Raw genomic sequence first — 25,702 nt, 5'->3', positions numbered from 1 at the left:
GATTCTGCAAGGCCAGTAAAATCAGAGAACGGATACACCAGGACCTCTGGGGTGCACCCCATCACCTCTCTGACCTCTGCCCACACTGCCCACCTGAAGCCCTGCCTTGCTGACCTTGCCAGAGCTCAGCTACCAAGGATGCTGCCATCTGTGTGCCTTACCTCATGCAATTCTCTTTGCCCAGAAAGCCTTTCTTCCTGTCTTGCTGTCCAGCCAATGCCTGTTTATCCTTCAAGACTCAGCTCAAGGGCTTCCTCTTCCAGGGAGCCTTCCAGCCCTACTCTGAGCCCCACATGCTGGGTTCTCTGCAAATTCACACCCCCTGTTACCAAAATAATTGTGTTGAATGGCTTTCCTTTTTCTGTTCCCCCGCTGGACCATGAGCTCACTGTGGGCCAGGTCTGTTTTTATTCCCTATTAAGTTGCTGAGTCCCAGTTCAGTGAGCATAGTACATAAATACTCAATAAATGGTGTTTATCAAATGCTCAGATAGCAGGCATCTTGTCTCATTCTTGCCTTTTGCAGTTTGGAAATCTAAACCACAGTCCTCAGCAGCCTCACCCAGGCTCTCTACCTTCTTCGTGCTTTAGGAGGGGCTGGTGGAGATGGAGGCAAAGACCCTGAGAAGAAAGCTGGAAGGAGGACACAGTTTCCCCGAGTCACAGGCAGGAGGTGGCCCACAGCTCCCGAGTACACATGGCTGAGGGGACTCAGAGGAGGCTCACACCACTAGATGGGGAGACCCAGCCCCAAGTATACCTCTGGGGGGTTGCCTGCTAGTGGCCAGTGAGCAGAGTGGGGCTTGGTGGGGCGCTCCTGGTAGAAGCAGTGTGACAGGCCTGCTTCCTCCCCACCAGTGCAGAGGGAGCAGGTGGCTGGCTGGCTGTGGGGAGGGGGGAGGGAGACCCGACAGAGGGAGGGGCATGGGAGAGGAAACTGAACAAGCAAAGGGGGGCGGGGTTTGGAGTGTGCGGCTGGCCAGGCGGTTGTTTAACGAGTATAATGTGCTGGGAACGCTAATGAGCTGTGTTCATTCATGGCGAGCTGCCTCCCAAATTGGGGAGTGGGCCAGATTCTGGGGTGGAGGAACTGGGGATGGGAGCCAAGTTGGGGAGCTGCCTGACTGCTGGGCTGGGCTGGGCCTCCCGTGATGGGCTGGTTGGGGGGAGTCTTTGTCCTGGGATTGAGGGGGCCCTCCTTCCTCCCCCACTTTAAAGCAAAAGCCAGGCCTTGCTAGCCAGTGACAACTTGGCTTAAGGCCTGCTTGGGATTCAGTGTCCAGGCTAGTCCAGAAGCTCCTAAGGCTCTGGCTGTCTCTGGAGAACCTAAGGCAGGGCTGATCATGCAGTCCTCTGCCCACTTCTACCCTTCCTCCCATCCCTTCACCCTGCCTCTCTGCAGCACCCAGGGCATATTGCCAGGTTAATCAACACTTTCCCTCTTCCCCACATGGGTCCTGGCTTCGAAGAGCCTTCTGAGGTCATGAGGCCAGGGAGGCACCCACCACTGGAGCAAAAGGTTGGAGACCAGACGTCTTCAACAGTCAGTTCCGTCTATGACAGGCCTACTAAGTGCCAGCTGCTGGGGTAAGTGCCAAAGTGAGGAAGTGAGGAAGCCATGTGTTGGGGGCAGACTTGGCTCCAGGAGGGGTGTCAGGGAAGGAGCCACATGTGTAAACAGCCCCAGCTAAGAGGGAGTAAACAAAGCAGCAGGCTCAAAAGGAATGAGGATTTGACTTGCCCCAGGCAGCTGGGGAGGGTCTGGGAGGGGAGGGAGGCTGAGTGCCCTGAGTAGGAATTTTCCAGGGGGTGGAGAGAGGAGGCCTTTGCAGACTGTGGAGCTCTGGCCTGATTTGTGGGAAGGTTCTCTAAGATCACGCCATGGGAAGACCCCTGAGAAAGTCCTTTCTCCCTGAATTGTCATTGAATTGATGCTTAAGGACCTATGGCCCTGAACGGAGGTTATGGACACGAGTGTGTGAAAACGTTCGAAAGAACTGTCAAAAGCGCATAAAATCAGCTACGTTAGTTGTGACACACTGGCCACACAGTATGTGCTGTGCAAATAGAGATACTGTAAAATTTTCATCAAGATGGAAAAGAAAAACAAAGAAAAACCCTGAGCCTGAACCTGGTGGGTGGTGAGACTCTAATTTTGTGGAGCATCAGTATCATACCACGCCCCTCAGGCACGTTGTGCTCACCCCCGCCCCTCTTGGACCAGCCACCTTTCTTTCCAGTTTCTCCCAAGAAGAAACCCCGGGAAGACAACTCCTGTGAGGGGAGGTGCTTCTTGAGCTGCTCAGTGGTTTCTTCCTGCCAGGCTGTAGGGAGCCTGGGATCAGGGTGCTGAGAGACGGACAGGAGATGTCCGGGTCCTTTGGAGGACCAGCAAACCACAGCTGTCTTTGGTTTGGGGAGGTCCTTATCTTTTCGGCTTTAGGCTAATTCTCTCCCTACCTGGATTTTTCTGTTCACATCTGCCTAAGGCTGAGAAAAGCCCCTGCCCAAAGCGGTGTAAGGCCTAGGGTCTGACCTGGGAGGCCTGCGGTGCTTCTCTCTCAAGGAGGACACCGGGCCCAGCCCTATCCAGCCCTCCCTGAAGACGGGACTGAATATTCGTTTTTATCTGTTGGAAATGGAGGAATGCTGTTGGTGTGATCAGAAGAAGGTTATTGCCCAGTAATCCCCGCTGACACCCTGCTCCTTACCACCTGGAAGTCAGCTGGGGCGCAGGGCTTTTTTTCAGGGTGAACTGACAAAGCAAGTTCCACGGGGCCTGGGAGCAGCTCCTGCCGTAGAGGAAAGCTCGTCTGTGGCGGGGGGAAGGAGTTCTGGCGGCAAAATAAGATCTCCTGCCCTCTCTGGACCAGCAGCTGGGCTGCGGGTGCCGGGTGCTCCTCCTCGCTGTGCGTGTGTGTGTGTGTGTGTGTGTGTGAGAGAGTGCGTGTGTGAGTGTGTGTGAGTGTGTGTGAGAGTGTGAGAGTGTGTGTGTGTGAGTGTGTGAGAGTGAGTGTGTGTGAGTGTGTGTGTGAGTGTGTGTGAGTGTGTGAGAGTGAGTGTGTGAGTGTGTGTGAGAGTGTGTGTGAGTGTGTGAGTGTGTGTGAGTGTGTGTGTGTGAGTGTGTGTGTGTGAGTGTGTGTGTGTGTGAGTGTGTGTGTGAGTGTGTGTGAGTGTGTGAGTGTGTGAGTGTGTGTGTGAGTGTGTGTGAGAGTGTGTGTGTGTGTGAGTGTGAGTGTGCGCAGCCGGCCAGGGTCTGGACGGCTGGTGGAGCCGCGCGCCCCCCTCCCCCGCAGCCCTCTGCCGCCCGCGGCGCCCCGTAGGTTCCACCTTTGAAACTGTGCGCTGCCGGCGGCAGACGGGGACCGGGCTTCGGGGGCGGGGCGGGGCGGGGGTGCGGGGGGAGGGCGGGGAGGAGCCTGGCGCTGGATGTGCGCTTTTGGATTGATGGATGACTGCCGGGTGGGAGCGAGCGCGCGGGTGGGAGAGTGACTGCGCGTGTGTGCGCGCGGGGTGCGTGAGCGCGCGGGGCCTGCCCATTTTCCTCCGCTCAGCGGTCTGCGGGGAGCCGGAGGGAGCGAAGGAGACGCCGCCGGCGAGAAACCCGAGGAGCCGAGCGCCCTCCGCCCCACGCGCCCTCCCTCCGGCCGCGACAGGCGCGTCGCTCGCGGGAGCGCGGTGCCCCCAGCCCGCCAGCTGTCCCTTCGGCGGCTGTGCCCCGGGACTGCACCTGGAGCCGCCCGGACGGGGATGGTCAGTGGCTGCCGTCGTCTGGCGCGCCCGAGGGACGCAGTGAGGGCACCATGGCGCTGACGCCGCGGAGCGGGACCCCGGCGGGGCTCGCCCGTCCCCAGCTCTGGCTGCTGCTGTGGGCAGCCGCGTGGCGCCTGGGGGCCACGGCGTGCCCCGCCCTCTGCACCTGCTCGGGCACCACGGTGGATTGTCACGGCACCGGGCTGCAGGCTGTCCCCAAGAACATCCCACGGAACACCGAACGCCTGTGAGTATTGCCCCCGTCCCTAGCCGCAGGGAGCCCCGAGGCTGCCCTCCCACTCCGACAAAATTCAGGGCTGTGGGTACAGGCAGGACGGTTGCGGCCGTGCTCTGCAGCCAGTAGACGAGTCAGTGCCTGCCAGGGTCCTTCTCCAGCCAGGGGCCAGGAGCCAGGGGCCAGGAGCCAGGGGCCAGGGGCCAGGGGCCAGGAGCCAGGAGCCAGGAGCCAGGAGCACCACTGTTCTCCTTTCCGGGATCCAAAGGGCTCTCAGCGGGGCTGTCAGTCCCATCCTCACACCTGCACCCTGCGCTCAGCACTGGCAGGCCCTCCCTGCTGTGCCAGCACCTTATTCCTCCAGGGTGCCTGCGAATTGGTGCCAGAAAGCCTTCCTGGCACCCAGGAGGGCAGCTCCTCATGCTTGCCAGGAACCATGTTTCCTTTTGGGCACCTGGGGCTCGGGCTATGTTCTGAGTGGGGTGTGGGGATATGGGCTCTGAGGGCCTGCAGGCTGGTGCTGGGGGGCAAGATGGGATGGAGCTGAAATTTCTTTCCCTTCTTCCCCATTGTTTGACCCAGACCCTTAAGAACTCTTCCCTTGTAGGTGTCTGGCACTGGCCCCCCACCTCACATCTAGCCACCCCCAACCCTGGCAGACAATGGGATCTGAGGGATTTGGGTTTGGGGCTTAGGGTATGTTACATTCAGCACCCAGAGAGGGATAGGTGCAACCTGGATCGAGAGCCCTGTGAATAATGCTGAGAGGTCAGGAGCTTGGAGTGGGAGACATGAGGTTAAAGACATTGACCATGACAAGTCACAAAAACACCATTTCTCTTCCCATCTCTCTCACTTCTGAATTCTTGAGGAAACTCAGCCCTTTCTAGACCCGCTGAGATTTGCAGGGTATGTGTGTGTATGTGCATGTTTGTGGATGGTTAGCATGTGTGTGTGTTTACAAACCTATATAATTTGTTTTCCCAGATTCTCTGCAGAATGAGTGTCTGTGTGAATTCCTAGTGTAGTGGTGTCACCTCACCTCAGTGCAAGAGTCCTTGTACATGGCCGTGTGTGTAGATTTTGATCACATGGAGGGCCTTTGTGCTGCTTGCAGAGGTGACGGCTTTGGCCTCGGGAGATTTTTGAACTGGACTTTGGAGATGGCTGCTGCCCCCTTTGAAACCTGCCTGCTGCTTCTTCCCACACTCCTGGGCAACTGCAGTGGCTCTCAGGAAAGGCATATGTATTTCGATAACTTTTGATCACATTTTTTATGGCTCCCAGCTGGTCAGAGGCAGAAACCTGACCCTGGGGACTGCTGTCTCCTGGATCAAAGTCTGTATCAAGGTCAGCAATTAGTGAGGACACTTTGCCCCAGACTCTTCTTGACTGAGCTGAAAAATTCCCGTGGAGGTTTCAGAGGATTTGCAATCCAGATGCAATCTAGATGGAATAAATGTGTGTGTGAGGGCATGTGTGTGAGTCTGGGGAAAGATGCTGGCGTGGGGAGAGGTTGGACCAAACCAAGTTTGCTTGGGGCAACCGTGCATTATCTTGTGTGGCCCTGGGGAGGGACTGAGGATCAGAAATCTGTCCAGAGGACCCCTGAGGTTGCAGGGTCACCCTCCACACCTCTTCCCTCTGGACCTACTCTTTGTTCCTTGGTGGTGTCAACAGGGCATTTCTCCTGCAACTGTTACCCTGGTAGCAGACTATGTCTGAGACACATTAGCCTCTCTCCTTTGCTTTTGGATTTGAATCTTGAAATCATCTCACTCCTTGCTCTCTCTTCATCTTTAGTTTTGAGGAGAGTGTCTGATTTGACTTTCATGAACTCTTGAGCTCTTTTATGATTAAAAGAGATGTTAAATTTCCTAGTGCAGAGGAAAGAGTCGGGGCTCCAACTTCCTAGGTTGGAGTTCTAGCTCAGTCAATTATTTGCTGTGTGACCTTGCCCAAGTTACTTAACTTCTCTGAGCTTTAATTGGAAAATGGAGCTGCAGATACATAAGGTCTCTGGTTCTTGTGATGACTGAAGGTAATGTGTGGAAGTGCCTGGTACATTACGATGCTTGCTCAGAGAGGGCCGTTGTTATGATAGGATCAATTCAGCAAATGTTTACAGAGCCAGGAACTGCCTTGGGTACTGAAGCTCCAGCTAGTAGTGAGCCCTTCCCCACCTCTCCATCCTCTGGTCTCGCCCCTCTCTGCACCCTGTACCCTGTACCTATAAGGAGATCTGTGGCAAGCCCTCAGGGATGCATAGTCAAGAGTACCAGGCAGGGAGACATCTAACTGTAAGCTTTTGGGAGAAGGCCAGGTGCACAGCGTGGTGGGGCTGTCGCCGGGGGCATTGAAGTGAGAAGCCCTTCTCTGGGGTAAAGGCACTTCTCAGAGCATAGGTCATTTTATCAGGGCACTTGGCAGTGGTTGGGTTGATTTTGTCAAGCAGAGAGGGTGGGCAGCCAGAGAGAGGAAACGCATGAGCAAAGGCCTGCAGGTGTGAGTGAGCCTGGCCGGCTGGGCACACGGACCAGCTTTGCTCTGGGGCTGAAACATGCTGTGTCCAGTGGGATGCAATGGCACTTGAGGCTGGGAAGGTTGAGAAGAGTCAAAAAGGCCTTTCTGTATGTGGATTTTTCCTTTGGGGACTTCAGGGTTCGCATACAGAGGTGAGTTATCGTAGGGTGAGGTCTGATCTTTGCTGTGTAAAGCTTCTCAGGCTGGGAAAGGATGTAGAAAGCAGAGGGAGCCCACCTTTCAACAGGCAGGCTGCGAAAGAGCCATTTGAGGAGGAAAGAACGCCTAAGAAGAGGCCTTGGGGAGAGCCTACATGGACTCAAAATAACCGTGGCAAATGCTCTTTCTAATCAATATGAGTGTTGTGCAGTGTCAGAGCCTGAACCGGCAGCCTCTTCTGAGGCTGTGAAATTTGTATAGATTGCAGCTGTGCATTCACCATTTGTCCTCTGGGAAGTTTCTACAGCAGCCCACGAGGCCCGGCAACTTTATGATCATATAGCCCATAACTCTGGATCCAGGCCTGTCCCTGCAATGGGAAGAAATTGTCATTGGTTTGCTTCAGGGACTTCTGGGAAGAGGCTGTGCAAGCAGGTCCCAGAGCTGCTGAGGACGTTGCCTGAGCCAGAGGGGCTGTGGGGCTGGTGGGCTGGATGGGGAAAAGGTGCTGAATAATTTACTGCCATGGAACAATTAAAATACCAAGTGAGGTTTGGGGGTTTGCTGGAGGAGGCCTGGAAGCTTGTCTCTTTGCAAGACTCAGAGGGACCCAGCCATGGCCACTATTAATTGTCTTTTTTTCCACTTAAAGACCTTGACTTTCATTTGGATATTTTTTTATAAATGTGGTTTTTAAATATGTTTTTATTGATTTTTAGAGAGAGAGGAAGGGAGAGGGAGAGAGAGAAACATCAATGTGAGAGAGAAACATTGATCAGTTGCCTCGCATATGCATCCCAACTGGGGATCCAACCCACAACCTGGGTATGACCCCTGACTGGGAATTATACTGGCAACCTTTTGGTGTATGGGACCACGATCAACAATTGAGCCACACTGGCCAGGGCCAGTTGGATTTTTTTAAATTAAAAAATCTTTTGAACTAGAATGTTCAGGAAAGTATGATAAGAGTATGTGTGGACACTACTTCTCCTTTCCACCCTGGGCAATCATGTTCTGGGCTTGCCACAGATCCCCTTATAGGTACAGGGTGCAGGGTGCAGAGAGGTGCGAGACCAGAAGATGGAGAGGTGGGGAAGGGCCCTGGGCTGGCCTGCTGCTTGTCAGGCCATGGGAGCCCACTTTCCTGCCTTCTTCCATATGTCCCTTTGCCTCCTGGCCAGTTTGTCCACTGCCCTAGTTCCCTGCTACAGAGGCCCAGGGGTGCCATGCCTTCTCCCAGCTCAGTCCCCTGAGTCTGGAGGTCCCATTCAATAAGGCTGGGTGGTCATGCCCAAAGAAGATGGCCCAGGGCATCCGCAGGCTGATTGTCTGGGAGCCTGTTTGGAATTCCAAATAATTATTGAGTGGTGGTGTAGTGAGAGGAGCCAGGGGGCCAGACTGAAACCATGTCTACCACCCGGGCGTGGCTGGCCTGGGCTGTCTGAGCAGGACTCTTTGGTCTCCTGCAGCGGAGACCCACACTGGGCAGGGGGATTTGCTTCCTGGTGGGACTCTCATCTCCAGTAGCAGGTGCGCTGGGCTTACTGCTGGGCTCTCAGTGACTGATGGTAGGGCTCCAGTGCTGTCCTCCATACTCTCTGAGACCCAGTTTCTGTCTGTGAAAGGGGTTGGTGACAGCTTTGCAGGGTGCCAGTGAGGATTAAGTGAGTGAGTACAGTGGAGAGGACCTGGCGGCATGCGTGCCACGTGGCTGGTGCTCTACCCCCGCTCAGCCTGTGGGGAAAGTGACACTACTGCATAGGCCTTTGCCAGGAGTCACTCATGCTATGTGGGTGAAAATGCTCTGTAGTTCAATTAAGTGATGTTATTTTTTATTATTTAAGAAGCTCAAGCTAAGGTTTGAGGATTCAACTGGGGCAGGAGAGTTTGGGAGGTAAACATTTGGGTGTCAGCGGTGCTGTACTGGGGCATCTCTGTACTGGGGCATCTCTGTACTGAGGCATCTATGACCCTGTCCCCTGGGCTTTGGAGTCAGGGAGCAGGGCAGACCTGTGCAGGGACTCTCTGTAAGGTGGATGGCATGATGGCTGATCTGGAGCCAGCTCGCCTGGGTTTTTAGCCTCTCTCTGACATTCAGCAGCTGGGAGACCTTGGGCAAGTTATGGGGTTTAATTAATTCATTCAAAAGATAGCTACCTATTGAATGTCTGCATTGGCTGAGTGAATGGTGTCAGACAGACACCCTCTCCCTGAGTTTTAGTCCGGCAGGGGAGATAGAGATGAATGACACAATGTGAGAATAAATGCGTAATTACAAGCTGCCGTAGGTGCTCTGGAGGAAAGTGACTTCTCAGACCCCCGCTTCCTTGCCCATAGAGTGGGGATTGTGACAGGATCTGCTTCAAAGGGTGCTCCGAGGATTAAATGCGGTGATGCTGGGAGAAGCACTTTGCACGGGACCCGGCACACAGCAAGTGACCAATAAATGGTATTATTATTGTTATTAACGTGACAGAATTGCAGGGATGGGAAAGAAACTTGGGCACCACTCAATGCCGGATCCCAGCATGGCCCTTCTCTCCGGTCCCTCAACAGGCAGCTGCCCGGCGCTCTGCTCCGCTGGGAACCCTGGAGCATGAGGAGACTGGGCTGCCCCTTCCTCCGTGACCCCTCTCCAAGGCAGGGGACTGGGGGGGGGGGTGGCCCAGGCCGCCCGAGGCTGCCAGCAGGGGCGGCCGTGCTCTTCTGGGGCTGCACGAGAAGCGTCGGGACAGGCGGCTCCTGCTGTATGCGGAGCAGACGGGAGCCTGGCGGAGTTGCTGCCTCCAGTGCTGTGCCGGCATTAGCAGCTCGGCAGGGCTCTCGCTTAATGGGATTTTCTTCCCAAATGCTGTAATTATCGCCATACAAATACTTATTACCCAGAGCAGATGACGGCCGGGCTTTGGGCAGTCGCCAGGGAGCTGGGCTGGGCTGGGGGTGGGGGTGGGGATGGAGAATTGGCTCTTCTTTTTGACGGAGCTCTCGACCCCCTCCTCTCCTTTCTGGAACCCAGCCTGTGGCGCACAAACAGCTGTTGGGCACCTGCCGTGTGCACAGTGTCTAGAGAGGTCCAGGGTGCGGACCCTTCTTCTGGGAGCGTGCGGCCTGGTGCAGGGCAAAACTTTCTGTCTGTGAAAGAGCAAATGCGTAAGGATGTCCATGGGGACAGAGAGTGCGGTGGCTACCAGTGCAGGCTTGGGTGCGAGAATGCCCAGTTTGAATCCGTCAACTGCCACCTAAGAGATCTTGGGCAGCTTCCTAGAGACTTGATTTCCTCGTCTGTAAAATGAGGCCACTGATAGCACTTACCTGGCGGGGCTGTGAGTTCAAGCGAGATGCTCCATTTAAGGGGTTAGAATAACGTTGGCTCGCAGCAAGGACTTTGTCAGTGTTAGAAGTGAGATGGGAGAGAGAGATGGAAGGAGGGCTTGGGTCCCTGCAGTGACCGGGGATGTGGGATTTGAAGGTTGGGCAGGACTTAGGTAGGTGGAGAGGTGAAGGGAGGGCAAGGGCATCTGGGGACACTCAGAAGGTGGAAAGGAGAGTGAGGGGCCGACCCAGCTGAAGGGGTGAACATTTGTGTTGCTGAGTTCTGAGGGAACAGAAGGTAGTAATGGGTGGGCACCGGGCCATGAGGCTGGGAAATGTGCAGCCATCAGAGGTGGTGTGTGCAGAGGTGTTTAAAAAAATTTTTTTTTTTTTTTACTATTCCATGATTTTTAAATAAATCTACAGAGTTGTGTAAACATCATCACAATTTGATTTCAGAATATTTTTTTCACCCCAAAATAGCCCTTGTTCTCATTTTGACTTTTAATTTTGTTATAATTTCAAACTTACAGAAAAGTTGCAACAAAAGTATAAGGAACTCCTGTAGAGGTTATCCAGATTCTGTTGTTCATATTTCCCCCACTCGCTTATGTATTTTACACACACACACACGCACACTTTTTTTTCTGAACCATTTCAGGGTAAGATGGACACACTCACCTTTTTTCTCTAAATACTTCTGTGTGTATTTTCTAAAAACAAGTTGGCAAAATCAGAAAACTTAACATTGATAAGATACTGTTATCCACCCATGTATACTCATGAACTAATACATGAGTTCATGTATGAATTTTATCAGTTGTCCCCAAAATGTCTTTCATGGCTATTTTTTTCCGGGTCCAGAATTCTGTCCAGGACCAAACATGGCATTTACTTGTCATGAGTCTTTAGTCTCCTTTAATTTGGACTAGTGTCTCGGCCTTTGTTTTTCTTGACCTGGATGTTTTTGAAGAATACGGGCCAGTTATTTTGTAGAATGTTCCTCAATTTGGCTTTGTCTGCTCTTTTTTTTATGATTGCATTCAGGTTATGAATTTTTGGCAGGAATGCTAAATGAGTGATGTTGTGCCCTTCTCAGTGGGTAGTGTCAGAAGACACATGTCAATTTATCCCAATATTGGCAATTTTAGCTTTGATCACTGGGTAAGCTGAACAGTTACTATTTACTCTTAGTTATTAATTAGTAATTTGTGGGGAGGTACTTTGAGGCTACGTAAATATTCTGTCCCACATTCTGCCAGTGGGAGCCATTTCAAGCTGCTCCTGTGTCCTTTTGACAAGATCCTTTGAGCACTTGCCCCCAGGGGTTTTAGGTGGCGAGTGACAAGTGCAAGATGTTCTGTTGCCTGGCTTTGGTGTGGAGAGTAAATGGAAGGCGAGGCCAACTGGTAGTGGGAATGACTGTGGTTTCTAGCTTTTCTGTGACAGTGGTTTTGCTGTCATTGCTGTATTTTATTTTCTAAAAAATTTAAAAACTTTCGTTTTGAAATGATCTTAGACTTACAGAAAAGTTGTGAAAATAGTCCAGAGAGAGTCCCACACACCCTTCACCCAGCTTCCCCTGATGTTGACATCTTTCTTAACCCTAGTATGATGACCAAAACAAAGAAATTAACATTGGTAGACTATTTAACTAAACTACAGACTTTGTTCAGATTTCACCAGTTTTCCCACTAATGTCCTTTTTCTATTATAGGATGCAATCTTGGATTCCACCTTGAATTTAATAGTCATTTTTCCTTAGTCTCCCTCAATCTGTGACAGTTCCTTAGTTTTTTCCTTGCTTTTCATGACCTTGATGCTTTTGAAAGTAGTGGTCAGTTATTTTGTAGAAGGTTTCTCAGTTTGGGTCTGTCTGGTGTTTTCTCATGATTGGATGAGGTTATGCATTTTTGGCAAGAATGCCTCAGGGGTCATGATGTGTCCTTCTCTGAAGACCCTAACAGAGGATGGATGACATCGATATGTCTCATTGCTGGTGATGTTAACGTGAGCTCTTGGTTAGGATGGTGTCTGCCAGGGGTAGAGGGTGGTGAGCAGAGTTGGGCGATGCAGGGAGGTGGTGTTGCAGACAGAGGTCAGTGTCAAGGCGTTAGCTGGTGGGTGGCCTCTCCCGTGAGTGGCAGCGAGTGGAGAGCAGTTGGCAGGCATGTAATGGAGGCCTGGTGGCTAATAGTGCAGGGTTGTGGTTTTGGGGATAGCTCCAAACCTGGGAAGGGGATTGGCAAAAGCAAGACTGGGTCTCAGTAGTGAAGGGACTGGGGTGCAGTTTGGGCCTTAGAACAGAATACATCACAGAGTTGGGGTTAAGAGCTGGGCTCTGACCACCTCACATCCATTAGGACGGCTGACTAATATAAAGAAAACAGGAAATAAGTGGTGGTGAGGATGTGGAGAAACTGGAACCCTTGTGCACTGTTGGTGGGAATATAAAATGGTGCATCCACTATGGAAAAGAGTATGGTGATTCCTCAAAAAGTTAAACATAGAATTACCCTATGATCCAACAAATCTACTCCTGGGTATATACCTAAAAGAGTTGAGAACAAGGTCTCAAAGATACTTGTAGACCCATGTTCACAGCAGCACTATTCACAAGCACCCCAAGTGTCCACTGAGGGATGAGTGGATGGACACAATGCGGTGTAACACAAATGGAATATCATTTACCTCGAAAAGGAAGGACATTCTGATAAGTGCTACAACGTGGATGAACCTCGAGGACATTATGCTGAGTGGAATGAGCCAGGCACAACAAGACAGATACTGTGTGATTCCACTGATCCAGGTGTACTCTAGTTACCTTGAGTATAATATACAGAGACATAAAGTCGAGTGGTGGTTGCCTGGGGCTGGAGGAAGAGAGGAATAAGAGTTAGTGTTTAATTGGTACCGAGTTTCGGCTTTTCAAGATGAAAAAGTTCTGGGGATCTGTTGTACAACAATGTGAATATACTTAACACTACTTAACTGTGCACTTAAAAATGATCAAAGGGTTAATTTCATTATGTGTGTTTTTCCACAATTAAATATTAGAAAGAGAAAAAAGAGAGAGCTGAGCCCTGAAGTCAGATATGTCAGGGTTCAAGTCTTACCTGTCGAACCTGCTTCTATTATGGTTGTGATTGTACAGGTCTTGCTAGTGTCCAAGCCAAGGAAACAAGATGGTCCCCAGGAGCCAGGGCAGAGCTACATGGGTAGCAAACCTGCCCCGGTGTGGTCCCGATTCCTCAGCCCTGGGGCCTCTTGACTATCACTAGGTTTAGGACTGTCCTAGGCTGAGGTTGGTGCTGGGCCTGTGGGGTCCGCGGGGGGGTTGGAGGAGCCTCTGGGTCATGACCTGCTGAGGCCTGGGGCCTGTGGGGAAGGCTTAGCGGCTGACTGGAGCACGTGCCAGGCCTCCTGTGCCATGTGCCCACAGGGGTTGGGATGCTCTGCGGGCCTGGGGCAGGAGGTCTGACCAATTGCAAGGACAAGTTGGAGTGAGCTAGGCAAAGAGGAAGGAGGGAGCATTCCAGGTAGAGGGAATGGCGAGGTCAAAGGCTCTGCTCCAAGAGGGAAGCAATCAGAACGCCATGCGGGGCTGGCCACGCGGCCTCCTTGTTCACGGGAAGATTTTTGTCTTCATTCCAAGCGCAATGGGGATTCATTGAGGGGCTTAAATGGGGAGTGACATGATCAGATTTGCATCTTGAAAAGGTCACTCTGGCTGTGGCTTGGAGAACAGATTGGAGGGGAGCCAGAGGGAATGTGGGGAGCCTGGGCAGAGGCTCAGTGGGGCCCCAGGTGCAATGGCAGGCGTAGGCACGCGGCCGCTGACCTGCCGGTCAGGGTGTTTGGCCTCGTCTGTCCCCAGCTGCACAGGAAAATTCTTCTTTCCCTCAGTTCTCCGGTCTGACTGTACACTCTCAGCGCCATGGATTTGGCCAGGCTAAGATTTCAAAGGACAGAGAACTGAGGTGTACAGTCCCCCAGCCCAGAGGCCTGGCTCAGTCACAGGCAGAGCATCTGTTTATTTTTTGGAGACTCGGCAGGATGGGATTTGGAGGGGGCCCGAGCCACCTCATTGCCATAGCCTGGGCTGCAGTGGGAATGTTCTGGTCCCCAGTGAAACAGCACCAGGAATGGCTGGAGCTCCAGAGCAAGAAATGCTTGTGAGGAGTGTGGGGCCCCAGAGCACCCCTCGAGGGGCCCACGGTGCTTATTCCTGCAGTTCTAGGAAATCTGAAGGTTTCTTTTGATTACCATGAATACCCAGATGCTGGGGATCAGATTCTTGTTTCCTGAGAGGATTCAAGAAATCCTGTGTGTTTTTGTTTTTCCCTCAGTAACTTTGCTTCAGAGGATTTTCTCCAAAGTCTTTTACCACCGAGGTTTTCCTTTCAGGATTGGACCACACAGGCACTGATGGGAATCAGGGCCATCTGCCACCCAGTGTACTTCCTCCTGGGGGACAAGAATGGGTGCAGACCCATCACTTTCGGAAGGGAGACAAACATCTTAGGGCGTCTTCCCTGGGCCTTGGCATCCTGGGGCCTGCGGGGCCTGAGTAGCTGGCTTCTCCCTGCTCAGCGTGGCCCTGCCAGAGCTGAGCCTGGGGCACCCACCCTCCCGGAGCAGCCATAGTCCTAGAGGAACACAACAACAGCAGCAACAGTAGTAAAAACAGTCGCAGCAGGTAGTACTTACATGGAGCACTGCTCTTGGTGTTTGAGAAACATTGAGTCGTGTCAACCTCACCGCATCTCACACAGGTGGGCACTTCCATTATCCTCACTATCGTCATTTCACGAATGTAGAACCTGAGGCACAGAGAAGCTAAGCTCCTTGCCTAAGGTCACAGAGCCAGTAACGGGGGGCAGGATTTTGAAGCTGGACAGTTTAGCTCCAAAGCCCAAGCTTTTAGCCACTAAGAATGACTAAAAGTGCACTTTGCTCAGTGGCTGGGAAGCTCCCTGATCGTGTTGCTCAGGCAGAGCAGACAGCCCCCTCTTCTTTTAAAGTGCTTTGCATATAAGTATACTATCTCTTCTAAAAATTTTAAATTTGTTTTATTGATTTTAGAGAGGGAGGAAGGGGGGAGAGAGAGGGAAACATTGATTGGTTGCCCCTAGCACATGACCTGTCTGGGAATCAAACTCATGATCTTATGGTGAACAGGACGACACTCCAACCAACTGAGCCACACCGGCCAGGGCAGAGCAGAGAGTCTCATTACAGGGCCCCAGTGTTTCCTACCCAAAGCATCCAAGTGGTTTCTCAGCTCCATCCAAGGCATGAGCACTCAGGGGTAGGTGTGGGCTTGACAGAGCCCATCAACATGAGGCATCACGAGGTAGGAACGGACATGGATTCACACTGGCCTGGTTTTGATCCTGGCCCCACCACTTATTAGCTGTGTGACATTGGGAAAATTACTTCATCAATCTGTGCCTTAGTTTCATCTTCGGCAGGATGGAGAGAACATGGTTCATCTTGCAGGTTACTGGGAGGTTGCAATGAAATGAAGCATGCTTGGCATTAGGCTCAGGGCCTGCACACAGTAGGTGCCCAATAAGAAGTGGTGGATGTGGGCTCTGGTTGCAAGAAGCTCAGGGTCCAGGGTGCTTCCTGAGAAACGAGGCTGGGAACTGCTCCAGAGGGCCCACCTGACTTGGCTGCTCTGGCTTCAAAGGTCTTAAGGTCACAGCAGCTTCTCCCATTTTTCTTAGGTGGCTTCCTGGGGAGGGGATCTCCATGGCAACACACAAGCAACACCTGTTAGAGGAATCAGGTGTTGGAGAAAAATGACCTCCTTGCCTTGTCCAGCAGCCTCTGCTGAGGGTTGAGGGGAAGTGGCTGGCCCAGGGTGGAAACTCGATCCTGGCGGGGAGAGGGCCAGCTACCCAGTGGAGGTCATTTTCTCAGCCTAAGTGGTGATAATGCCTCCTTAAGCAGCAGGCCGCAGACCTGGGAGCCTGCTGAGCCTCAAGGCTGCCTTCTCAAGGGCTTTCCCCTGAGAGGAGGCACTCAGCCCAGGGGTTAGAGAGCAAGGCAGCTGGGGGGAGGCTGGAGAATGGGGAGGCGTGGGCCTCCATGGGCATTCTTTAAAAAAAAAAATATTTTTATTGATTTCAGAGAGAAGAAGGGAGAGGGAAAGATAGAAACATCAATGATGAGAGTCATGGTCGGCTGCCTCCTGCATACCCCTGACAGGGGATTGAGCCCACAACCTGGGCATGTGCCCTGGCTAGAAATCGAACCACGATCTCCTGGATCCTAGTCTGATGCTCAATTGCTGAGCCACACTGGCTGGGCTCCATGGGCATTCTTGCTGGAAGCCACCAGCAGCACCTTCCGAGAGAGGCTGAGTTTGCTCTTCTGCCTACCTGCTCCCGGCCTTTCCTTGCCTTGGGGTGGAGTGAGGTGTAGGAAGTGAGGAGGGGGCTGGAATCCACTGATGGTGGGCTAAGGAATTTGTCCTGGAGTCTGCACAGTGGGGCCTGGTGGAAAAAGGTCAGAAGAGAGGCATGTAAATAAGGTCCCTCCACCCCCACCCTGCCCCCCTGGTGGGAGTCTCATCTTTAGAGTTTCCTGAGTTCCAGATTGGATCCTGCCTTGTTCAGACAAGTCTTGGTGTTTGTCTCTGCCTCAGTTTTGCTGTCTGTAAAACGAATAATTATTGTAGTCAAATGTCTTATAAACCATGGTTACCATGAAAAGGAATGAGAGAATGATTGTAAAACTCATTGGTTTTTCCATGACTTTTGACTGAGTAATTCCATTGCTAGGGAGGTATTTCTCCCAAATGCCCACCAAACTTTATGCAGTAGTATTTATAATTGAACAATATCAAAACAGCCCAGGTGTTCCAGTAACCGGGAATCACGGACACCCTTGGAACGTGATCTGTCCAATTGAAGAGACATTTCACTGTCAGACAAAAGCCATAAGTGGGGGACAAGCAGGGTGTGACATTGTAGGTGTTTATACCATTTATGTCTCATGCATCCTCCTGTCTTCAGAACCTTGCAGAATGCTTTGCAAACAGTAAGTCTTCAATAAATATTTTTTGAATTATTTCAACTATATAAAAATTGTACCCAGTCCCAGCCAGTTTGGCTCAGCGGTTAAAGCCGGCCTGAGGGGTCCTAAGTTGGATTTTGACCAAGGGCATGTACCTTGGTTGCAAGCTCGATCCCCTGCTCAGGTTGGGGCACGTGCAGGAGGCAACCAATTGATGTGTCTCTCTCACATCCATGTTTCTCTCTCTCTCTTCCTCCCTTCTACTCTCTCTGAAAAGCAATGGAGGGATTAAAAAAAAATTGTACCCAAAGGAAACAGGCATGGGAGGAAATATTCCAGAATGTTTACCAGAGGTTACTTTTAGGTGATGAGTTTATGTGTGATTTTAATTTTTTCCCTTTATTTTTCAGGAAATTGAAAAAATTCAATAATGTGCATTTATTACTTTTATTTTTAAATGCCATAGCTTGAATATTAATGTTGGCTTATACAAACATAGATGTCTTTAAAAAAATTCAAACTGCAGAAAAGTATAAAAAAGAGTCGCCTCAAGTCCAACTACGCAGCAGTTACAGGCATTAATATGTGGCAGACAGCCTCCTGTGAGCTCGTTCTGCACATGTGCCTGTGTCGATGTGTGTGTGAGTTTTTACATAAGCAGGCTCACAGAATACAAGTGTCTTATAACCCTTTTCCGTGTACTGTGCATGGACAGCTTCCTCGTCAATATGAACTGATCTGCACCATTTTAAATACTGCATAGTATTGGTTTCACGATGTGTTGAAAGTCAACTAAGCGTTGCTCTGTTGATGTCCATTTAAGTTGAACATTTTGCTCTGAGACTCAATGCTGATGCATCTTTATAACCGAAAAATTAAAAAAACCGAACATTCCTCGTGGTTTTGGGTTTGGGGATGAAAGTTTCAGTGACACAGCCCAGTCATGTTGTGGAAGGAGCAGATTGGGGTGCAAGCACAAGCGAGGCTCAGGGCTGGCTGTCTCAGGGAAGAGTATTTAGTTCAAGAATTAAAAAAAGAGACCTTTACATTGAAAAGAGCTCTTCTCACAGGGAGAGGCGTCCTCTTGGCATTTAGGGCGAGATACGGCTCCGTCTGGGGCTCTCACCAATGGCCTCGTTACCTTGGAGAGGCCTCAAGCTCCTCTGAGAGATCCTGTTAGAAAGGAGATGGGGAGCAGGGAATGAGTTTTTCCAGCTGCTCCCAAAGATCAAGAGCCAGGCGCAGGGGAAGGGCAGAGAGAGTGATGAGCTGAGTGAATTATTGGCTTGTCAACTTGGGGAGGCAGCCAGGCCTGGTAGAAGAAGCCTGGGCTCTGGGATCAGATGGCCACAGCTCAGATCGCTGCTCTGTCATTTACCAGCTGGTGACCTGGGGAAGACACCCCATTCTTCCCTCATCTATAAGATGGGCACAATAACTCTGTCCAGCCTGGTGTGAGGATGGGCGCCAAGCCCAGTTTCTGGAGTACGTGGAAACTAATAACGTGTTGTTCTTAGTGGATGCAATTCTAGAGCATCATCCAGTCCAAACGCACTTCTGAAACACGATTAGGAAAGAGAACTTTCTGTTATTCAAAGCAGCTTGGGTTTGGGTTGAGCACAGTTGGTAAGAGGTGAGACTGGGCTGCAGGTGACCATGGTGTGGTGACAGGTTGTTGCCGAGCACGTGGTGACTATGATAGTGGCTCTGAAGTTGGAGCTGTGCCCACAGGTTAGATGCGGAGGTGACATCTAGGTTTGGAGCGAGGCCCGAGTGAGGTCCTGCTGTGTGTGGCTCAGCCAAAGAACTTTCTGGGGAATGGAAAGCCTGACTCCTGGAGGGGCCTGTCTTTCTGAGGTGTGCTAGCTCCCCTGTGACGGGACTGGCCCGGCAGGGGCTGAGTGAGCTTCCTTAGGAGGCTGGCTGGGGAGGTGGGACCAGACAGCCTTTAAGGTGGGTTCTAGTCCAAGGTGCCCAGGGCATGACTGGGGAGGGCTGAGGAGGAATTCATGGGCCTTGGAAGGGAAGAAGGGCCAGAGGCTGGGGTGATGTGAGGGTAGGAGCCACTGCTGCTGCAGGCAGGCCCTAGGACCAGACAGTGGGCTCCCTCCCTTCTTTAGCCCTGCCCTCCAGTCCTCCCCCTGCCTCCCACCCTCTCCTTGCTACAGGACTGACCTCATGGCAGGCTCCTGCCCAGAGACCTCACTGGCTCCCTGTCTCTCCACTGCTTACTTTCTCAGACTCTGTGTGATCTGGACCCACCCTCCCCCAGCCCTTCTTCCCCTGGCTCCCGACTCTCAGCCTGGGTCCCCCCGCCCCACGGATTCACTGGATATTCTCCTTCCCTGGAATGTCCGCTCTGACCCTCCTGCTCTGCAGATCTGCCTTGTCCTTCAGGTCTCAGCTTGAGACCCACATCCTCAGTTCCCATGAATGGCACCACCCACTCTGCTCTCTCCTGTTCAGAATATGGACAGCTCGCAGGAACCAGTGCCACCAAATGATAACAACAGTGTCCACAACGGGGCCCTTTCAAACTGCAGGCCTTGCTCTTTATTTGCTTATATGCCTCATGCGAACCTCATGTGAGGTAGACACAGTTATTATCCCCATTTCATAGAAGAGGAAACTGAGGCTCAGCAAGGATTCCACCTAAATAGCTTCTAATTGGCTAGTTTCCAGATTCTTTCCTGTGTGAATGCCTCGTCTCTCTAACTAGACGGAGCTCATTCAGGACCAAAGCTACATGTTGGGTTTAGCAGAACTCCCAGCACTGTGAGTTCCTGCTGGTTGGACATCTGCTGAAAACAGGCCCCAGCTTGTTGGGCCTCCACACAGACTTGAGGGTCCCGGGCTTGGCTGAGAAGAACTCAGCTCTGCTGGTCAGATGACAGGCTTGAACCAGGTAGAGAAGGAACCTGGAGCTGAGCCCCTGGCCTGAGGGCTGACCCTGCACATCTCACCAGTTCCTTCTCTCCTTTTCTCCACCAGGGAACTCAACGGCAACAACATCACTCGGATCCATAGGAACGACTTCGCAGGGCTCAAGCAGCTGCGGGTGCTGTAAGTATGGGATCCTGCTCTTGCTCATAACCTCCCTCCTTCCCCAACCCTCGGCAATGGCCTTGTGGGTCCTACACAGAGCCCTGGCTGTGGGTTTTAGGGTTGTAGGCAAGTTGGGCTCCTTCGTGTGGAATCAGTCTTGGGACACCCTGAGGGGAGTGGGGTGGAAGTGATGGTGAGTCCTGACCCAGGCCAGCCACTGCCTCCAGCATGGCTGAAAAATTGGGTATGGTGTAGGCGCCAGTGGTGGTTGCCTGGCAGGACCTGGGCTGGACAGATGGGCTGTCTTGTCCACTGGTTGTCTCCTGGGATGAGGAAAGATCAAGTGACCATGAGGAATCTTTAGGTCTCTGTCTTTGTTTGCTCAGGCTGCTTTAACAAAATACTACAGATTGGGTGGCATAAACAACAGAAATTTATTTTCTCACAGTCCTGGAGGCTAGAAGTCTAAGATCAAGGTGCCACCAAGGGTTGGTTGTGGTGGGGCCTCTCTTCCTGGCCACCTTCTTGCTGTGTCCTTACATGGTCTTTCCTGTGTGTACAGGAAGAGCTCTCTGGTGTCTCTTCTTATAAGGACACCAGTCCTATCAGATTAGGGCCCCATCCTTATGACCTCATTTAACCTTAATTACCTCCTTAAGCGCCCTATCTCCAAACATAGCCACATTGGGGTTAGAGCTTCAGTTCATTAATATTTGGGGGGACACAATTCAGTATATAACAGTCTCTATAGTTCTTTTGAACCTGTGGCCCAAAAGACTCCCTGCCAAGGGGCTGTCCCTGACTTGAGAGGGTAGGTGAGTGGGAGCAGTGGAGGACAGAGGTGACTTCCCTGGGTTGGCTGACAGTGGCAGATATTGGAGGTAGTGGACACTACTCTATTGGGAAAGGAGCCATCGATCAGCAGCATCTCCTTTGTCATGCTGGGCAGGGGTGAGGAGCGAGGAAAGGGTGTTAATCCCTTCTCTCTTCTGCTGATCTCCATGCAGAGGTGGCATGTCATGTGTGCATTCTGATGCATTCAACATCAGACAGTCATAGGATCCCTCACGCTCTATTCCCAAGGTAGTGCAAGGGTCCTGGGGCCTCAGTTCTTTCAGAACTACTGGCTTTGCATCTCTGAGGATCTTTGGGGGAGCTGGGGACCTCGTGGCCACTCCTTTCTGGGGTCATAGCTGTCAATGACTGGGGCGGGAGTCTCTGCTGCTCCAGAACCCACTGATCTCTGACCCCATCCCAGGATCCAGGAACCTTTTCTGAGCCGGAGGAAGGGCCCCTCCCTCCTGGTGTGCCCCCCATCCCCCATCCAGGTCTGCAGTGGGAGCTCCTCTGTAGTGTAGGCTTATGGAAACAAAGTGGAGAAAAAGAGGTGTGTGGTGGCAGCTTCTGCCCCCGCCCTGTCTCAAACCTCATCTGAGGTCTGTGCGGGAGCACATAAGCCACCTGCCAGAGAGTGGAGAAGGGGAAAGTGCAGGCAGAAAAACATGTTTGACAATCTCAAAAATTGCCATGCAACAGGCGATCTGTTGACAAAAACTGCTGTCGCCAGCTGGATGCTCTGGGTTTCAGGGCGCATTGGCGATGAAGAGGTACAGAGCCCCGTGGAGCCAGGTGGTTCAACTGGCAGCAGATGGGCCAAGCAGAGTGGGGCTGCAGACGGAGGGGGCGTCTTCTGCCAATTGCAGAGTGTGCTGCATGCGTGGGCTTTGCCCAGTTGGCACAGGCTCCCCCCCCCCACTGGCCCATTCTGTCTGCTCTGCTCCTTGGAAACTCACCCTCTGGGCCAAAGGAGGGCACGTGTGCCAGCAGCCCAGAGCCAGCCCCTGCTGCCTGGGTCTGGCTTCCCGAGCATGCCTTTGGAGCAATGACCTGGTGCTCTAGTGTCCTGTGGCCCTCTGTCATGCAGGTGGCTTCAGAGGGCTCTGCACAGGGCTGGGGCTGGAAGAGCATCTTGTGGTCAGAGCCAGGTGTGCTGAGGAGCCCCTGTGGGGGATTTGCAAAGTTGTGAGGAAATTTTGTGGCCTTGCATCAGCTGTTTCTAGGAGTCCTGGTCCGACATCCTGTAGCTGTCTTTGTCTCTTTGCTTCCCCAGGCAGCTGATGGAGAACCAGATTGGAGTGGTGGAACGGGGTGCTTTTGATGACATGAAGGAGCTGGAGCGGCTGTAAGTATATGCGGGTGCAGGCTCAGGAGGGCAGTGGGTACACGAGCAGGCTAAGCCGGGAGGCTCAGGGACAGGACTGCACACGTGGCCTGCCTCCTGCCTGCTGATGGGAACCTGGGGCAGCTGCAGCTGTGGAAGTGGTCACAGCATCCTCAGGCGATCACTGCAGAGAGAAAGCTAGAGACCATCATCACCCCACATTCTAAATGCAGCAACTCCCCCCCCCCCCCCAAATGCATTATGGCAAAAAGTCCACACAGTGCAGAGGAAGTGAGATTTCTTCCTATAATCTCATACCCTGGTGTAACCATCATTTATTGATTTGTGTGGCCTTAGGAAGCATTGGTGTGTGGAGGGGACCATCAGGGAAGCCTAGGGGCCCCTAAAGAGCCATGTCTTGGGTGCTCAGGCCTATAGCACAGAAACTGGAAGGTGTAGAAATCTCTGATTTGCATGGTTTGTTCTTTACAGGGCTTTTGAGTTTGCAAATGTGTCTTGATCAATTTTTGCATTTCAGATGGGCAATAATAATGAAAAAAGGCATGTGGTATGGGTGAGGTGGGGGATAGGCACTCATATTCAGGGTGGTCATTTTTCTTGTTTTTTTTTCTTTTAATTTTTATTGATTGATTTTAGAGAGAGAGAAGAAGGGAGGGAGAGAAACATTGATTTGTTGTTCCATTTATTTATGCATTCACTGGTTGACATTTGTATGTGCCTGACCGGGGATTGAACCTGCAACCTTGGCCTATCTGGACAACAACGCTCTAACCAACTGAGCTACCAGGTCAGGGCCCAGTCTCATTTTTTGCAAGGAGGTTTGGCTGTAGGTGTCAAGAATTCTAAAGTTCATGCCTTTTGAACCAGAAATAATCAGGGACATGGTTAAAAAATGTATACATCAGGATATTCATTGCACAGTGTTTAAATGTAATAAAAAATTAGCAGCAGCCATTCTGGTGGAGACATAAGCCATAAAATCACACTTTGGAAGAATAATTAAGGCCACGGGGGCATACAATATAATGTTAAGTGGAAAGGCAGGCAGTGACATTTGTATAAATCAAATCAACTTGTATGTGTACAGAATACAGGAGGAGAAAAAGAATTGAAAATATTAACTCTCATTGCATTGAGTGGTGGATTAACAGGTAACTTAATTCTTTGTGCTTTTATTTTTTTATGGATTTTCTTAAAATGAGTTTATAATTATAGCTACTATTGACTACCTTACTCTATGCCAGGCACCAAGATAAGCTCTTTGCCCCCGGCCCCTAGTATTTCATTTAATCCTTGAAACAACACTGGGTCAGTGGTATCTTACAGATGAGAAATAGAGGGGCACAGAAGTTAAGCACTTGCCTTATTAAGTGATTATTAAGTGATTACGTGCAGGAGAGAGGATTAGAACTGGGACCCTATTGCCTCCAAAACCTGAGCTCTTAATGGCTGTGCCTAATACCTCACTTTTCTCTTTCATATCAAAGAAAATAAGGTATTAAATAAAAGGGAAAGGGTGAGATTGTCTCACTGCCTTCTTGCAGCCTGGAGGAAAGTCAAGAGGATCTTTCTTTGACCTTCCTCAGCCAGCCTAAAACTGAGTGATAAGGAGCCCCCAGCTAACCAGATGTTTAGTCCTATGTTTGTTTTCTTTTCAAAGGCTCAGAACAAAATATACTATCCTTGTGACCTGCTGATGAGGGGCTGACTTGGACCTATCCCAGTCCAGCTTCACCTCGGGCACTGCCGTGCCCTGTGGGAGGAGAGAAGGTGGGGTGGGCTTCAGACATGACCCGGTGGCCCCCATCTTGCTGCTTCTGCCACCCAGGTCCTATCGCCACCCAGGATAAAGTGGGCAGGGTCCTACTTTTTGAGTCACGACACCACTGTAGACTTTGTCCCTTCTGTCCTTTTCTTTGTGACTGCTCTGTCCCTGGGGGTGTCCAGTGCTCACTGTGGATGGCCCACACCCTCTCCTCTGACTTGTAGGGGACCAGGGGTGAAAAGTAGGTAACATGGGGGGTCATAGGCACCATATATACTCTAAACACTTCATTTTGGGTTAAAACATATAAATGAGCATTTATTGACCTCACCCCCCCTTTTTTTGGCCAAGACCTTTCTTTTTATTATGAGATGCTGATGGGAGGGAGTTCTGTATTGTTTTCCTCCTAAATCACACACGTATACCTGGCTTATGATATCTGGCTTTGGTTTCTTTAAGGTGGAGTGAGATTTTTTAAAGGGCCCCTGGAAACAGTCTGGGTGGATTCTGAATTTCTTTAATGACACTCCTGCCCCTCAGCCATTTACGTAATCCAACAGCCCTTTAATTAGCAGCTTTCCTTTTATTGACTCTTTCAAAGCATTCGGCTTAGTCTTCATAGAGACGACTCTCTCTTTTCACACTGGTATTTCGTTTGTTTATGTAGCAGTTCATTCAATTATATAATTATAATTATAAGTACCTCTGGCTAAACAGGTTTGGGAACAGACGTAACTGGCCTTGTAAGCAGTTACAGACTTGTGTGCGGAAGCAGCAGCTTGCGGGCCTGCGGCCGCGAGGATCAGCCTGCAGCGTTGGTCATTCTGATGTTGGGACGGGGTGCAGGCTCAGCCACCCTCAGCTGGCTGAGTGGGGGTCGGTGTGTAACGTGGAGGCTGCCAGGATGGGGGGCTGGGAAAGGCAGGCTTCAGAACCCCACCTCTGCCGCTCAGAGGTGACTTGGGGGGTCACTCACCTAATTCCCTCAGCTGTCAAAGAGAGTACGCAGCAGAGTCAACAAACATGTCCCAAACATTTATTAAGAGCCAAGCATGTGTCGCGATGGTGGAGGTGAAGCCTTCCCCAAGGGGCGCTGCAAGGAGGAGACCGGAGGACGTGTATGTGAATGTGAGGCCTTGTCACACTCAAGAGAAAGAAATCTACCTTTTTATTCTGTTTTCCTCCGACTGGGAGGTGATGCCTATAAAATATCTGCTCTGGTGCCTGGCACATAGTGAGGCTGCTAAGGACAGGTAGCCACTGCTGCGATGGTATTATTCTTAGTTACCTGCAGGCCTCTCACCGTGCTGGGTCCCTCCTTTGGTGTCCTTTGATTTTCCATTTTAACTAGGCATTGGGTCCCTTTTCCTTTAAAGTGCTTTTCAGAAATTGAAGCTGGAAAACTGAGACTATCTCGGGGGAAAACAAAACAAAACAAAACAAAAACCAATGATTACCAGGCAGTGTAAACACAGGATTAATTTATTGGACAAGGTGAAGGAACTTGGAGCCATCTAAGGTCTACTCCTGTTGCTTTAAGGATTCCATTGGTGGACCCTTTTTTTCTAGGGCAGCGATGCGTTTCCCTAGGAGCTGGTCGTTTAGATAACACTTCTTCCAGCTCGTCTAATTGTCTGTACCGTGCTGGGAAATGGTACCTTTCTCACATAGCAGATGAAGGGTGACCTCCTAGGAGGTA

The 25,702-nt window shown here is 51.3% G+C and overlaps 1 protein-coding gene across 1 annotated transcript in view; it reads left to right on the top strand.

Annotated features, from left to right (window-relative positions):
- The first annotated feature begins 3,435 nt into the window (after positions 1-3,435).
- SLIT1 (slit guidance ligand 1) overlaps positions 3,436-25,702 on the top strand; it is a 135,325-nt gene continuing 113,058 nt past the window's right edge. Inside the window, exons 1-3 of the mRNA XM_081158914.1 lie at positions 3,436-4,000; positions 20,003-20,074; positions 22,167-22,238. Of these exons, the coding sequence (XP_081015040.1) occupies positions 3,804-4,000; positions 20,003-20,074; positions 22,167-22,238 (341 nt within the window). The 5' untranslated portion in view covers positions 3,436-3,803. The remainder of the gene's footprint in view (positions 4,001-20,002; positions 20,075-22,166; positions 22,239-25,702) is intronic.

This window comes from Miniopterus schreibersii (genome assembly GCF_964146895.1).
Source record: "Miniopterus schreibersii genome assembly, chromosome: 14".
Taxonomy (NCBI): Eukaryota; Metazoa; Chordata; class Mammalia; order Chiroptera; family Miniopteridae; genus Miniopterus; species Miniopterus schreibersii.
Note: the sequence above shows the minus strand (reverse complement) of the source record. Positions and strands in the feature narration are given on the sequence as shown.